At 47.4% G+C, this 15,240-nt stretch overlaps 1 protein-coding gene across 1 annotated transcript; it reads right to left on the reverse strand.

The window, feature by feature from the left end:
- Positions 1-281: 281 nt before the first annotated feature.
- Positions 282-6,740, reverse strand: TAC1 (tachykinin precursor 1). The gene is made up of 6 exons (XM_083826922.1): positions 6,591-6,740; positions 5,913-6,050; positions 5,645-5,741; positions 5,157-5,180; positions 3,524-3,577; positions 282-937 (listed from the first exon to the last, which is right to left on the reverse strand). Exons 2-6 carry the CDS (start codon positions 6,033-6,035, stop codon positions 888-890), a joined length of 348 nt encoding a protein of 115 aa, XP_083683048.1. The 5' UTR covers positions 6,036-6,050; positions 6,591-6,740; the 3' UTR covers positions 282-887.
- Positions 6,741-15,240: the final 8,500 nt, after the last annotated feature.

Here is a 15,240-nt window from a genome sequence, read left to right on the forward strand (position 1 = left end):
CTGGGGGATACAGTGAGCCCTTCTCAGTCAGGTAATGCATGTCTTGGATCCCATAGGGGCGAGGACAAATGGCAGGCACCCTGTGTGACCCAGCGCAGCCCTGGGATCTTCTGTCTCCAGCAGCAGCTCCCCCAAAGCTTCCACCAAACCCACAGGAAGAGGCTTGCAGCCTCCCTGCGAAAAGACACCATTACACTGATAGGTCTTTCTAATCTGAGATCCCTGCTGCTTGGATCCGTGTCTCACACTGGAAATAACGCCATCACTATCACCAAAGGAAGTATGTTGCAAAATCCCCAGAGTGGCTTTTATTTAAAATGTTACTATCATAAAATTCCAGACTACGAAATGAAGACCTCAGATTCACATTCAAGCCTTACCCCTCCCTCCCCTTTTTAAAATATATAGATACGTAGTCACAAAACATAAAACATGCTGCAATGATACAAATATATTTTTTGATACGGAAATTACAGTACATTATAAACCATGAAAACAAATTGAGGCACTAGACTGTACATCAGCTCTGTTCTGCACTGGTTGTCAAGCTGATATAGACTCACTTTTGATGAACAAAAGAATCTTTTCTCTGTTTAGTGAATGTAACTTTACAGGTCATATCAAACGATGTGCTTTGTTGTGAGACATCACCAAGGTTGCTGGTCTCGAAGGAGCTGTCCTTCCAGAACCGCAACGCACCTACACAACATATATCGCTGCCACAATATGAAAAATAATCATTTTATTGAATGTCTAACTCAAAACAACAAAAAAAATCCCATCGATTATTGTTAAATAAATAATTATTCCATACAGTGGTTAGTTTATATTACACTGCATTGGCCATTGGAACAAATGAAGTTTAATAAATAATGCACGGGAATGTCTCATTTACGCCTCCGCTCGTAATTCTGTGCTATGCTCCGTTCAGAGGATCCTGCAAAAAAAAAACCAAAATGGCATGAAGCACATCGTGCAGCCCCACATAGACCCCAGCAGGCACAAGGAAGCCTCTGTGACCTCAGCCACCAGAGCGTGGGGTGGCTGCAGCTCCCAGGGGGACGCGTCCTACCCTGTCCCCAAAGTCCCCAACAGCCCATGGGTGGGTGCACTGGGAAAGCACTGCTTGGAGGCTGCTGCCCCTGCTCACCTTCCAGGCAGAGATGTGGGGTCCTGGCACAGCCCCGAGCTCCTTGGGCTGCTCTTGCCCCTTAGGCTGCAGGATGCTTCCAGATGCCCAAGGTCTGAGCAGTGCTTTCTGCCTGTGGAGCTGCCTGAAGTACCATTATCTCAGAGCCCCTTTACCTCCCAGTATTGCATTTAACAGGCGGGACCGGAGCACTTGGTCAATCTGTGAGCAGAGGCTTTCAGCACTGACATTCCCACCTTCTGTCCCGCACTGTCAGCTCTCTGCTGGGTTTAAAACTTCCCTGTCTCCAGCCCATACACACAGTGACATCTTCTATTAAACTCTGCAGCGGGAGCTAAGCAAAACCCAGACTACCCTGCACGCCGACTGCCACCTAAAATAGTCTTCAGTAAAAAATTTGGTGCTTAGCAGCTTTCCTTCTTGCTCTTATAACACAAGAGGAGGCTCTGCAGAGCCTGACCTCTGCAGGACATGGCTAGTCTCCAGAGTCACCTTTGCCTCAAACCCAAGGGATCCTGGCTTTGGCAGAGTGTGCATGCAAGCAAATGCACGTCTCTCCTGGGGGCATTCTGCACTGCATGCTGCGGGGAGCTGGCATTTGGATCAGCGACAGATTTAAATTCAGAAGGCTTCAATTTTTATCAGGCTAATGAAAAAAAAATGAATTGAGCTTCCTTTCTCAATATGGATTATTACAGCATCTTTACTGTACTCAGGACTTTCCACCTGGGGTGGCAGCCTGGGCAGCAGCCAGCTTCACCAGATCAGGGACAAGGACACTGGCATTACGGTGCCCTGCTGTCACACCAGGCTTTGCCGGGGCAGTACGAACACCTGCACATTGCCAGGAGGCACAGGGCTTCTGCACAAGAAGAAAACCACGGCGTGGTGCCTTGAAAAGGTCTAAATCCTGCCCAGTTAAACATCACTCAGTGGGGAGGGTTAGCTAGAAGTGACAGCTAACCTAGCACCTATTCCTGATCAGCCCTTGGGACCTTCCTCCTCCTTGAGAGGATGAAAAGAAATTTCCTACCATTTTCCTCTCAGGGAATCAGGGAGGAAAGCAGTGAATTGTATTTTTTACCTGTCAGGCAGTATTACATACTCCAACAGGGTAAAAATTCATTATTCCCCTTTGTTACTGATAAATACTTAAATACCACACAACAGTATCCTAACTATACCAGCAATTTTGAAATTAGACCAATCAAATCTTTGCCTTTTTAAAAATATTTGCTGCATATTACATCCTCGTATTCATGTAAATGTAATCCCAATGGAAATAAAACCCGGTCTGTTACTTCCAGGCTATTTACTTTTATGATAGCAGATATATTTACAGGTATTATGCATTTAATAGCTATTGCCACCACAGATAAAATTGTACGAAATTATTCATGATACATAGCAATTTGCAAAATGATGCAGAGAGCAATATTACTAGTTTGAACAGGGTTTAATTGAAAATAAAAGTTACTGACAACCATAATTGCAGAATATAGATCACAGCATGTATCCAAGTAATATAAAGGTGTCAGCTAGTAATTTAACTTTTATCATCCATTTAACAAAAACAGCGAGAACTATTTCAGAGACATGAAATAGGCATTAGTTCTTTTTTTTTTTAAATTCCTGTTCTAGGGAATTAACTGACACTTTAGAGTTCACAGTGAGGGATTTCCTCACTGCAACCCTATAGCAGAGGCTCCTGGCAGCCTGGAATTACCCTCAGGGATCGTGCAAGAGGGAGGAGGACTCTGCCCTATATGGATGCCATGGGAAAACAGTAGAAATTCATTGTATCTATTCAACGCTTAAAATGCTTTTTGCTATTTTTAGGTAAAGCTGGAAGAGGCTGGGAATGTTTAGCAGCTTGACCTGCAGACTGAGGTGGTGTTAATGGCTGGTCTCTGCTCTTTCACCTCCTGCTCCAAGTTTATCAGGAATAATGATCTGCAGAAATGAGAGTATCCCTTCATCTGTGGAGATCAGTATTTCAGTTACAAGTTTAAATGAGGTTTACATTTTCATCCTCTGGATTTTTTCCTGATGCATCAATAACATTTCTTTTTTTTCTGCCATAGCACCTTGGGGACCAGACGCACACACTGCCAGCCAGGACAGGGGGAGCGAGGCCAGTGCCCTCGGGACCTTCACCTGACCTCACGTGCACCGTGGCAGTGCCTGACCACCCCAAGTGTTGGAGTAAAGGGCACTCTGACATATTTTGGTTCAGAAAGAAAACCCCGGACCCTTCTCAGAGAACTCCGTGTCTCTGCTAAAGACTGCTTCTGCCATCCAGTGGGAGGGAACAAAGAGGCAACAGAGTTAAGCAGCTGTATAGCAGAGTACCAGATTTAGTCATATACGTACCAGAATTTAAAGATCTTTTGCCCATGAGTCCAACAAAGGAGTCTGTTTTATGCCCTGAAAAATACATATTTGGGGCTGTTTTAATACATTTTAAATAGGCAGGATTTTAAGAAAATGTGCTCTCCCAAGGAAGACACTGGCTCCTAAACTGTTCATCTCACACGCTAATTTTTCACAACACTCTCAGAACATGTAGAATGAATATCAATCTTTGACTTAGATGGATTTTTTTTTTTTTTTAAGTACCACAGGAAAAAAAATGGCCAATAGCTAATTCTTATTCCTCCCCCAGTACAATTCTGATTAATTTGGACAGATGCATAAGAAAGCGGTATCTCAGCATAGCCTGCAACTCTGTGACGCATCTATTCTACCTACTGGTGGTTTTTTTCCTGTAATGTGGAGGAAAATCTTCCCCACAGACAAGGCAGAGCCCTCACTGGAGATGAAGCCAATGGGGCTCAATGTCTGGACATGTCTGAGCTAGACAGTCTGGCTCTATTTCTGGAATATTTATGAGTTCTGATATTACCTTCCTGTCTCATTAGTACTCCTCGAGGCACTGGATGTGTAGAGGATAAATTAGTCCAACTTCTGGCCTAGAGCATGTATCGGATATAGTGATAGCTAAAGTTTCAGGTAAGGACCGAGAAGGAGCCATTCTTCTTTCTCTAAGCTGACTTCTGAAAGAAACTTAGAAATCTCTCTTTGGAAAGAATTTTGCTTGGCTAATTTATCTACAAGCCAAGACGAATGATCTTCAGACATCATAGGTATTAATGTGAGCCAAAGCAGTTTCAGAAGGCTATAATTTTTTACTTTAGTCAGCAGGCTGTCTGGCATGAGCTTTGTATCGGACTCTTTAATTAGTCTTCCAATAAATAATCCCTGTGATAAAAGCTAACTAACAGAGCACCGAGACAGTTATTGACCTCTGTGGACAGAGGAGGTCTCCCAAAATAGAAAAAGATATTTTCCACTTGTTAAGTCTTCCAGACCCTGTCTAAGCATCTTCACATATATTCAGAGAGTATGATTGTCACCGTGCACAACCGGGTAGCACTGCACTGCTGACACCATCTCCTGCTTGATGATGTACAGAAACAAAGCAAGGCACACTTATTAATGGTGCAAGATGTGTTTGTAGGGCAGAACATGGTCGGCCAAGCTGTGCTGTGAGCTGGGGCTGATTCACGCCCGGACAGTGCGGGCAGCACCCACCTGGCATCTCACATCCAGTCCTCTGGGCTCGTCCCTGGAATCATTCACAGGGACTCGGGAGTTTGCTATTGTAATCTTCCAGATTTTGCTGTCTTAATTGTTCCTCTCCAAGTCTGGCAGTAAGCCTGCCTTGCCTATGAGAAAGGCTACAGAAAGCCCCCAGAGAAATAAAAGAGAACTGCAGCATCCACACATTAATGTGGCTTGAAATCTCTAAGCTCGTGGCAGCTTAGACTAGGTAAGGTTTGAGGCTTGACTGTGGGGTATTCTGCCTTTAGCAGAACAGTTCTCCACCTCTGGGCTGCCATTCCTCAGCTAAACTCAGTTACTTTCTTCCTAATTCCCTGACATACACTATTCTCTACCTGAATATCTTCTCATAACTACTTAAAATATTTGCATTTTAACTTACTTTTGTGAGAGATCTGGCCGTATCCTGGTTGGAGGAGAAGAGGAAAGAGGAAAGAAAAAAAGGATAAAGTTATAAAAGGGATAGCTATACACATACGATGCTACTGCAACACTTTGAAGCATCAAAACCAGAAACCACCCTACAGGGAAAATTAAGGTGATGTTTACAACCACGTTTCCCTTTGAATCGGATACAAAACCTTGTTTCAGATAAGCCACCACAAGTTAGATCTGCTGGCCCCAAGCGGTGTTGACCAGTTCCCACTTCATGCAGGGGACACGGAACGGACCATACACACGCCCAGCCCTGCGTGGCACCGGGGCCACGCCACAAGGGACTGAGACTCACCGCACATGCTGGGCGTAGGGCGTTTGTCTTATATGACACTTGAAAACATGCAAGCAACCGAAATGAAATATTTGGAGGGAGATGTAAGGGGTTAGGGAGGCACGGTGCAAGGCGTGCCGCGATGCCCCCACCCCACTCACCGGCATCCCGCTTGCCCATGAGGCCAAAGAACTGCTGGGGCCGGGGTCTCCGCGCCATCCTCTGCAAGAAGTGCTCCAGGGGCAGCGGCAGCTCCTCCTGCGGGGCGACAGCGGGCAGCCATCAGTGGGGACCCCAGACCCACAGCCCCCAAGGGGTGGCACTGGCACTGAGGCCCCCAGTGTGCACACACACACACACACCCCCTACACACACATGTAGACCCAGCTCAGTCCCCCCAGGGTGGCCGTACATCCTGTCGGGGCTCACCTTCGCCTGCTCGCCGTCAGCCCAGTCTGCCCAGTAGCTGAGGTCGTCGGGGGCTCCCATCTCATCGGCCAGCGCCCGCGCCGAGGCCAGGAGGAGCACGGCGAAAGCCAGCGGGAGTCTCATCGCCGCCTCGACGTCCTGGGGGGGCAGAGGGTAAGGCCCCGGAGCACCCGGAGACACCTCACACGTACAGCCCTGAAACCCCACACACCCCACACGTACAGCCCTGAAACCCCACAGAGCCCCCGACGGCTGCCTGCCCCTCGGGGGGCACAGGTCCGAGGCAGGCACAGAGCCGTGTGTGCGGGCACCCCGCACGTCGGGCCGGGCACACACGCACACCTACCGGCAGGCTCCCCAAAAAAACCCACACAGCATCCACACGCGCGAGAGCAGACGTGCATGGGGGGGGGCACCCACGCCCCCTTGGCACCCCGGGGTGCGGCCGGACAGACGGCGGGGGACACACGGACACACGCAGCCGCCCCCCGCAGGCAGAGGGGACGCGCACAGACCGCACACACGCGTGAAGGCACGCGCCCCCAGCACACACCGCACGCACACAGCCTCCCAGCACAGCCCCGCAGCCCCACGCGTCCAGGCGCACACGGACGGACGGACAGACGGACGGACGGACGGACGGACGGACAGACGGACGGGCTCCCGAGGCTCACGCACCGGTGGCAGCGGCAGGGCGGGCGCTCCGTGCGCATTGGCCGTCGGCGGGCGCCGCTCCCCGCTTTATAGACCCGGGGACGGGGAGGGCCGAGGCAGCCTCATTTGCCTAAATGCAATTACCCCCGCTTTTATCGTCCCAGCCCCGTGACAGCCCCCGCCCCGGCGAGCAGCCCCCGCCCCCAGCTCCCGGAGGGGCCGCTCCGGCTCCCCTCGTCTTCCCCCCAAAAACCCCGCTGCCGCTGCGGGGACCCCGGCTATAGGGTGCGGCTATAGGGTGCGGGTAAGGCCAGCAGCAGGCATGGGGATGCGGGGACCCCCCCCGAGCTCCGCCAGGTCTGGGGACCCCCGTGCCACCCCTTGAGGTATCCTTGAGCACGGGTCTGAGGAAGCAAAGGGGGAGCCGAGCCCCCCCGGCACAAAGTCCCTACCTTTGCCCATCCCATAGAGCAGCTTTGCGTTTCCCCAGGGGCTCGGACAGCTCCTCCTGCTCCCCCCCCGTTGCACGGCTGTTCCCATTTCCCTCAGGCCAGGCGTCCCAGGCAGCCCCGGTGGACCCCCAGCACCCGGGCTGTGCCGCAGCCTCCGTAAGGCACTTTTGTGCAGAGTTTGGCAGGGGCTAGCGGTGTTTGTTGTGAGAAAGGCAAGATTGCTGGAGTCAGCTGCCTTGTACCATCCCTCGGCTTGTTCCAGGACGCTGGGACACCTAGGTGCCTTGCTGTCAGCCGTAACCCTCCTCTCCGAGGACAGGGCTTTGGGATACAGCTGTGGATGCAGCCGGTCCCCGTGGGGACCCAGCACCTTGGTTGCTAAAGGCACGGCTAATTCCAGGCCTCCCTGGCAAGCAGAAATGCTCCCCAGCCCCCGAAGTATCCCCCAAAGCACAGCCAGCAGCTAAGCCTCTTCCCAGCTCCCTACAGGGCTCAGCAGGTAAAGGTGGAAGGATGTGGACCGGGGATCCAAGGGTCCCTCCGTGGCCAACAGGGGCTGCTGGAGGGGGTGGATGAGGAAGAGGGTGGTCTGGGGGATCCCGCCTGGGGACGGCACGGAGCCCGGCACCTGCTGGAGTGCCACCGCTGACACTTCTACTGTGGGTGCTGTGGATGCTCCTCGTCCTGCCTAAGAGCGAGCTGGCAAAAATGGCACCGTTAGCAGCTCTGGGGAGCCCGAGCCATCAGATATTCGTGCTGCAGCTTTGCAGAGTTCCCTTTGATACGCAAACTTTGAAGAGCCCCTAAGGAAAACTGTTTTCTTGTCTTCTTTCATCGCATTTTTTCTGTTCACTGTAACGACAACCAACCGAGAGGTCAGGGATATGGCTCCAGGCAGAGCAATCCTAGGAGTGTCGATGAAACTCATGTTTTACAGAAACACTGAGAGCTTCCTCTGAAGTCAGTTCTGTCACTGAGGAGTCTAAGCTGTGATAAGTATGGTAGGTTTGAACTGAAAAGTCTTCTCTCTTCTGTAATTCAGAGCCGTATCAAAATGGATGTAATCATAGCCTGACCTGTGGAATTACAGGGGTTTTCTTTCTTAAGAGAGTGCAAGAGATGGAAAATGTAAAGGCGTGTATTTTGGTCCTCTCCATTCCTTAGAAACTTCAATGAAATCAAGCACATTATCTCAGACTTAGCTAACAGTTTGGGTGGGAGTGAAAAAAAGACTAATAGGTCAAGCTTACTTTTTTCTTTCTCTGTTTCTGAAAAAAATTGATGGCTTAATCTTTCTTTGACCTGCAATACCCAGACATTACACTTATGGACTTGTCAGGAAGTGAGCGGATTTCATGGCTAATTAGCAAAACTGATTCCCAGGGAGGATTTCTGAGTTGATTTTTCACGTGAAGGTGAGGTAGAAGGCTCAAATAAGGGAGGAAGAGCCACATCTCGACCTGGAAGCAGTTACAGATCCTGCCCGTGTGCTGCCTGGTCTCTGCCCTCTGGCTGCATCAGGGCAGAGCAAAATGTCCTCACTTTTGCCAAAACTTTCCTCTGCCTCAGGCACAAAAGCAAAAGTCTTTGCATAGTATTAGTGAGCTACATTGTGAATTATTGTGTGAGAGTGTGTAGGTACAAGGTGCCTGCGTTGAATGTCCGCCCTGTACATGCCCAGTGCATAGATCCCACCCTCCTGGTAGGCTTAGACTGTGTGAATTGTATCAGCTAGCACAAAGACTTTTGTTCATGAATCAGGAGATCATTAGACCCACGGTAAACCAAACAGTGGTCAACATTTCCCATGGAAGTGGCAGAAAAATGCGCTATTGGAGTTATTATCCAGACATCTCCCTAATCGAGCTTGGGAACCAGATTAGAGGCGCTTGTTGTGGCTTCAATCTCGACACTAATGGAAAACTATTTGGGAAGCAATTGCCTATGAAACACACCTCAGAGAACTGCTTTTCAGATGGGTTTAATATGATACATCCTGTGTGATGATCCTTGTGAAATGTTTATTCGAATTTTATGATGATGCTTTGGTTTCCAGTAAAAAGTCCAACAGTTTAATGATAAAAGACGATCGCTGCTACGCTATTATCGAGTGATTCTTGTTCCATCAACAAACAGCTAATGTGCTCTGTGAAAACAGCAAATTAAATGTAGGCGTGTAAGATCTGGGGCAGAATGCAAATCTGAATTGTTTGAGTATATAACATTTCAGAGACATTAAATGAATGCACCTGACATTGTTCTTCAGTGGTTTTATGCCATATAATCATATGCTAGGTACTTAAACCTAGAGCCTAAGTCTCATATATACTGAGATCCCCTTTCATCCCTTTACCAGGTATCTGAAAATAACAGAGATTCAGCCCTAGAACAGGTATTTTATATAACTTCAAAAAAATAGGGATGAGATGCAGTCTACCTAAGCATAGTGAATAGCCCAGGTTTCAACTCTGATTTCTGTTGCGACAAGAATTCTGGAAACGTTCTTATCCAGAGCTATAACTTTATAAATATTGGAAAGAGACCGTGACTGATGACCTCTTAAATTTTTCATAGGTATGTGTCTCCAGGGGAAATAGAATGATTTTGATCACAGATGAGGTGTCTTTGTAACACAGTGACGGATTTTGACACTGTAAGATTATTTATTGGGAAGGCATCCAAGTGGCATTGGAAAAATTAGCAGAGCACACAACAACAGCCTCATTTTATAATTAAATGTGGCTGGGTTAGTGAATTACTTTCACCTGTATTTTAAATTTTACATTACAAATTTGTTGGCTTTAATTTTTTTCATTTAATGAAGGTTTACATTTCCAGAGCATATGCCTGTACATATTAATGCATGAAGCATATGTGATAATTATGCATCTCTCTCTCTCTCTCCATCCATGAAGCGCACGAGAGACCTTGTTCTTCTGCTTGTGAAATCAGACATTATCGGGTCAATCATATTGTGCTCACAGGCAGGCAAGAAGTGGAGCACTGAGATCTCTGTGCCACAGGAATGCCATTTCCTGGGCAGGTACAGGAGGAAGAAAAGATGATCTCGCACTTAATTGTCTGTTAAGAGTTGGAAATGCTTTTGTTCTAATTTTGAAAAGAACAGGTAATGGTGTTCCCCACTCTTCTGATCCCTGTGACCTTTCACACAGCCATCACTGTTCCCTGTCCTGCCAAGCCATTGGTATCATTTGCACAGAGTTACCTAGAGTGAACTTCCTACACCACGATCCAAGGCCCATTTTTGTCCACACTAAGTTAGGCATACAGCTGAAATGAAAATAAATGGTGGGGTATTAAGATGCTGACTGTAAACACACAATGTAGATACTGCAGTCAAGGCTGTCCTCCCAGTCTGGTAGCTCTATAGACGATCAACTGAGCAAGGAATAAATGAAGTCCTGCTGAGATCCTTATGGGAGATGGAGTGCGTGTCCTTGGAGGAGAAAAAACATTTATCCTCAGCTATTTGGAGGTCTCAGAGGGAGAGAAGCAAAGCCCTGCAAAACCACCTCTACATCTGCAGGAGGTGTGGGGAGCTGGTGGGCAGGAGCAGGGGGGTGGCTGTCTGACTGCCCAGGGGTGCCTGGCTGCGGGGGCTCAGCCTCTGCCAAAGCCTCTGGGGTGTTTCTATGCCTGCTTTCATTCTGCCTGAAGAAAAGCAAGAAGATCAGGACATGCAGCTACTCGGAGATGGCTTACCATAACTCTCCAAATATTTTGATTAGAGGCATGGAAGATGCAGTATATGCTAGGATTTGTTCATAAAGCCAACCTTGAACACCATTCTGACAACACATGTTAATAGCAAATGCAGAATGGTATTCACTTCGCAGAGACAGTGCCTGCCTCTGTAAAACACAAATGTAGTTTTTTTCCATATTTGCCATAACCAACGTAATGTTCAGGGACAACCATGAAATGTGGCACAAAGTATTCCTGGAAGCTCAAGCAGACTGTGAGCGTCTCTGGTCTGAGCTCAGCCAGAAAATCTGCAACGCGACCTCTCCTCGCAATGCAGAGGGCTCGGAGCATGCGAGGAGCAGGCTCTTCAGATTAACCAAGTTCATCACTCTAGGCAGAAAACTGCTGACATTGCTTTGTTCTGATGCAAACAGAGACCCTGTTTGTCTCCCGAACACTTATTAGATTACAAATATATTTATAAATAAGTTGATTTGATTCAAAGTGAACCTTCTGAGTCTGGAGCTCTCACTCTAAGGCTTTTTGCTTTGGTTGTCCAAGCCTATTTGAAAACTACCTCACAGTGACTTGTGAGGATAAAGGGAAGGTTTAAGCTTACTTCATCAACGGATGAAAGCAAAAAGTTGATTTTTAATCAAGTCCTAGCACACCTTCAGTAAAGCTTTTCTGCAGGAAGGACAATCTTTTCTCAGGGAGCCCTCAAAAAATAGCTTCGGTCTTAGGAAATTTTGCAGATGGATCATCAAAGCCAGTCCCTCTGGCCTGTATTCAACAGTGAATATCTATCTGATCCTGCCACCGAAAACTGCCATCATCACGCTGAGTACCTGGCTTATTTGTCATTAGGTCCTTCTGCCAGTCCCTGCAGCCTCCAGGTGTTCGTTGCGACAGCAGAAAGGGATGAACGCTGCTCATCCCCGCTATAATCTGCAAGTCACTGAAACGGCCTCTTCACTAGGGATCAAGCACTTGTGAATCCTCCTCTTTTTTACTCCATTTTAGAAACAAGATAATTTATATGTCTATATCTTCATTCAATATTACTCTTTTTTTTCTCAGTAGTGTAGCACATTTGAAAAAGATTCAGAAATCAGCAGGATAAAAGGCTGTAGTTTCAGTTAAAATTTAAATTAATTCTAATCTTCCTACAACTGCCTAGTTTTGGTAGTTGTTACTACAACCTACCATTTTTGTCATGTTAAACAGCTTTCACAAATTCATAATAGCAAAATCTTCTTCCTTATTGGCATTTGTTGCATCTCTCTCTCTCTCTTTCCTTCCTCATATACCTTCGACAGAAGTTCACCACCTCTCCAGAAGTCTTTGAAGTCATCCATCATTTTGTTGACTTTTCTGCTTTTTGTTTACTCTACATTTTTTATGAGATTTCCTTCTAAATCCTTAATTCATATAAGAAGGCCTGTGCAACAACTTGTTGGCAAGTTGTTGCAGTGCAAGTTGGCGCTCCAGGAGCAAATGTCTGTGAACTTAGTCTTAGATATAGCATTGTGCATGGTGAGATAAAAGTGAAGTAAAGAAAAAGAAATTGCCTGAGGAGGAAATATGTGGGAGATCTAAGAAGTTCAGATGCTCAAATAAAGCAGAAGAAAAGTAGAGAAAGGAAGAAGATAGCAAGGACAGTTTTCATGCTGCTTTCATAATCACTTGAAGTAAAATATCTTTCTGTGGCTTGGCTGTCTTCTCTTCCAGTTTTGAACCATATAATACATTCATTTTTTTAAACCCTCAAGTTCTAAACTCATGTCAGTGACAAGTTCATTTTTAAGTAGGTCACTTCCTGCCAAATCATTCAGCTAGAGAGATTTTAAAACTTGTGAAATGGATTTATGGGCATCATTTATTACACAGAAGCTTTACAAAAGTAGCTGCCTGACCAGAGCAAGGCTATTTGTGCAAGAATTCAAAAGTGTGGCCTAAGCAGGTAGGTGACTGAGATGCTGGCGGATGCTATGGAAACCTGAGATTTTTTCATGGGGTTTCACATGAAGGTATTTATCTGTTTGGCTTCATTGTCTTGCTGTGCTCCTTTCCCACTCACTCCATGCTGGCTTCTGAGTGATTTTAAAGCCTTGCCATATCTGACGTGGGTACTTTAACAAGCTGGGGGCCCAGCCTCCATTGGCAGACAGAGGAGGAGGGGGGACTGCCTCACAGTAAGTCCTGGGGGACACCTCCATGCTCAGGGAAATCAAAGAAGCCTTCTCTCCCCCCCACCACCCCCGCTGCTTGACGCCACGTCCCTGATATTGCGAGATCTCTGTTTAGGTTATTTGCATCTATTTCTTCTAGAATTCCTTTTGATGTGTGAGATGAAAGGCCTGAGAGCATTTGCAAAGGGCTGGAGGGTCGGGCAGCCTTGGCTGGGGCTGAGGAGGAGGGTCGTCCTGTCGTGTGTCTGGGCTGGCGAGAGGCAGCAACCTGCCCAGGGCCGGGCTCCTGCTGCCACCAGGGGCTGGTCTTTCAGAGCACTGCGGGCACTGTGGGATGGGAGGGAAGAAGGAAGCTGAACCCCACCCCAGGAAAAGTCCCAGGAGGTGTGAGGTCCCCTCACTCTCAGGGCTGTTTCTCCTTGGAGGAGACGAACATCTTGGACCTGCTGAAGAGCTGGCTTCTCCTCCAAGGTGGCATCTGTTGTCAAGGGCTGCAAAAGTTGATGTACTTGCTAGAGGTGGACTGCCTGGAAAAGATAAAACGTGGTCTGCATGGCTGAAAGCTCTAAGTACTCAGCATAGGAACTGTCACAGGACCAACCTCCCCCATTCGTACACAAGGCACCACCTGGGCCTGTTCTGCCCTTGCTGTCACGGTGCTGGAGGCACAGCTGCAAGACGCTGTCCCTCCAAGCCCAAGTCTGGGGTGCAGCAGCCAAACCCAAGGCGTGAGGCTCAAGCCAGGGGAATCACATGTCATCCTGGAGGTTGGAAATCATCACTGAAGAGTCCCTTCTGACCTAAAACTGGTATGATGCTGTTGTCCTGAAGGTCAGAGCTCTCCAAGAGCCCTTTCCCTCACCCTTCATTTCCATATACTCACATCATGCTTGCTAGAGTGATTTTGCTCCCAGATTACTCCTCTGGAGACTAATGAACAAGGGTAAATGCAGTGTTGATCTGGAAGCACCTGCGTTTTTGGGAGAGCCTTCAGTTCCAATGGGCTTGTGTTCATCTGAAATGAGCTCACTGCACCAGCCTGGGAGTCTCACCAATCCACACCTCAGCCAGTTGTCTTTGGTGTGCTTGAGGTAAAAAATAAGGAATAATAACTCAGAAGGTGACACAATCAAGTATCCTATGTATACATAAGGGAAAAACATTATTGGGTCATCACTTGGCTAGAAGCTGAAGCGTTCGTCCCGTTCACGTTTCATAGAGCAGAGGAATAGAATTGCCAGGTCCGAGCCCTGCCTCACTCACAAAGTGTGCACACAAGTGAGCAGGCAGCTCCCTTTCTGCTGAATTCCTTCCCTTTTTGCTCGGTTGCAGCAACGAGAGGTGGCTTTCATTTAGATTCATAGCATTATCCAGTTAAGGCAAAATTATTGTGTTTTAGCTAGTAAGAAGATGCATTAGGACTTATATCAGAATGATAATTAAGGGCTGGCCATTAAGGTCTGCGCTCTGCCTCAGTGCCAGTGCCCTCACAGATGCACTGTAGTGCGTGCATACAAATATTTTCTGGTAGTTCATATTGATCATCAATATACTCTGACTGGTTTCCCAGAAAGCTGATTTTCCCAGGACATCCAGAATAATGAATTCAGACAGAAATGATGAGCGAGTCTGCAGCTGTGCTAACTCCCTGCCAACTTGCAAGGCTGCCTGGCTCTCCTCTCCCACAGCCACGCGTGTAACCATGAGCACGGGCTGTGTGTGTAACCACAAGCACGGACTGTGCATGCCACAAGCACCGCTGCTCGTCTGCAACCCAGGACACGAGGAAGGAATGGCTCTTTAGCAAAACGCAGCTCAGGTGACATGGTGTTTACTTCCAAATGACGGAACCGTATCACATGCATCGCATGTATTCCAAATTACAGGAGAGAGGTCTTCTGATGCTTTCATACAAAATTACTAAGATTTTTAGTTTTTTATTTAAAAAGAGTATTTAAGTATATTAAAAACTAAGGACTGGACTTTTTAAGTATTAGCTGCTTGCTTGAGCACCCCTAGGAACAAAATTCAGGGTCCTACTTTTCCTGCCTAGGCAAGGAAGAATTAGATGCTTGATAATGGAATTCAAACATGTAATCACAAACAGAGAGACCACCTAGGGTTAGTCAGAAGAAAGTGTGGAGGTCTGTTATCCTCCCCATCTTCAAGTTAGACATCTCATCAGCTGTTTGCTCTTCCCTGAAAGTAAAGATCTACAATCTCTCTGCCACAGGGCTGATGGAAGTTGCTGCAGCCCTTTAAAATGACTGGAAATATACTACTCATTTTATCTAATCTGAGATGTAGTTTACATGTGGATCTGCC

Source organism: Anser anser (genome assembly GCF_964211835.1).
Source record: "Anser anser genome assembly, chromosome: 2".
Taxonomy (NCBI): Eukaryota; Metazoa; Chordata; class Aves; order Anseriformes; family Anatidae; genus Anser; species Anser anser.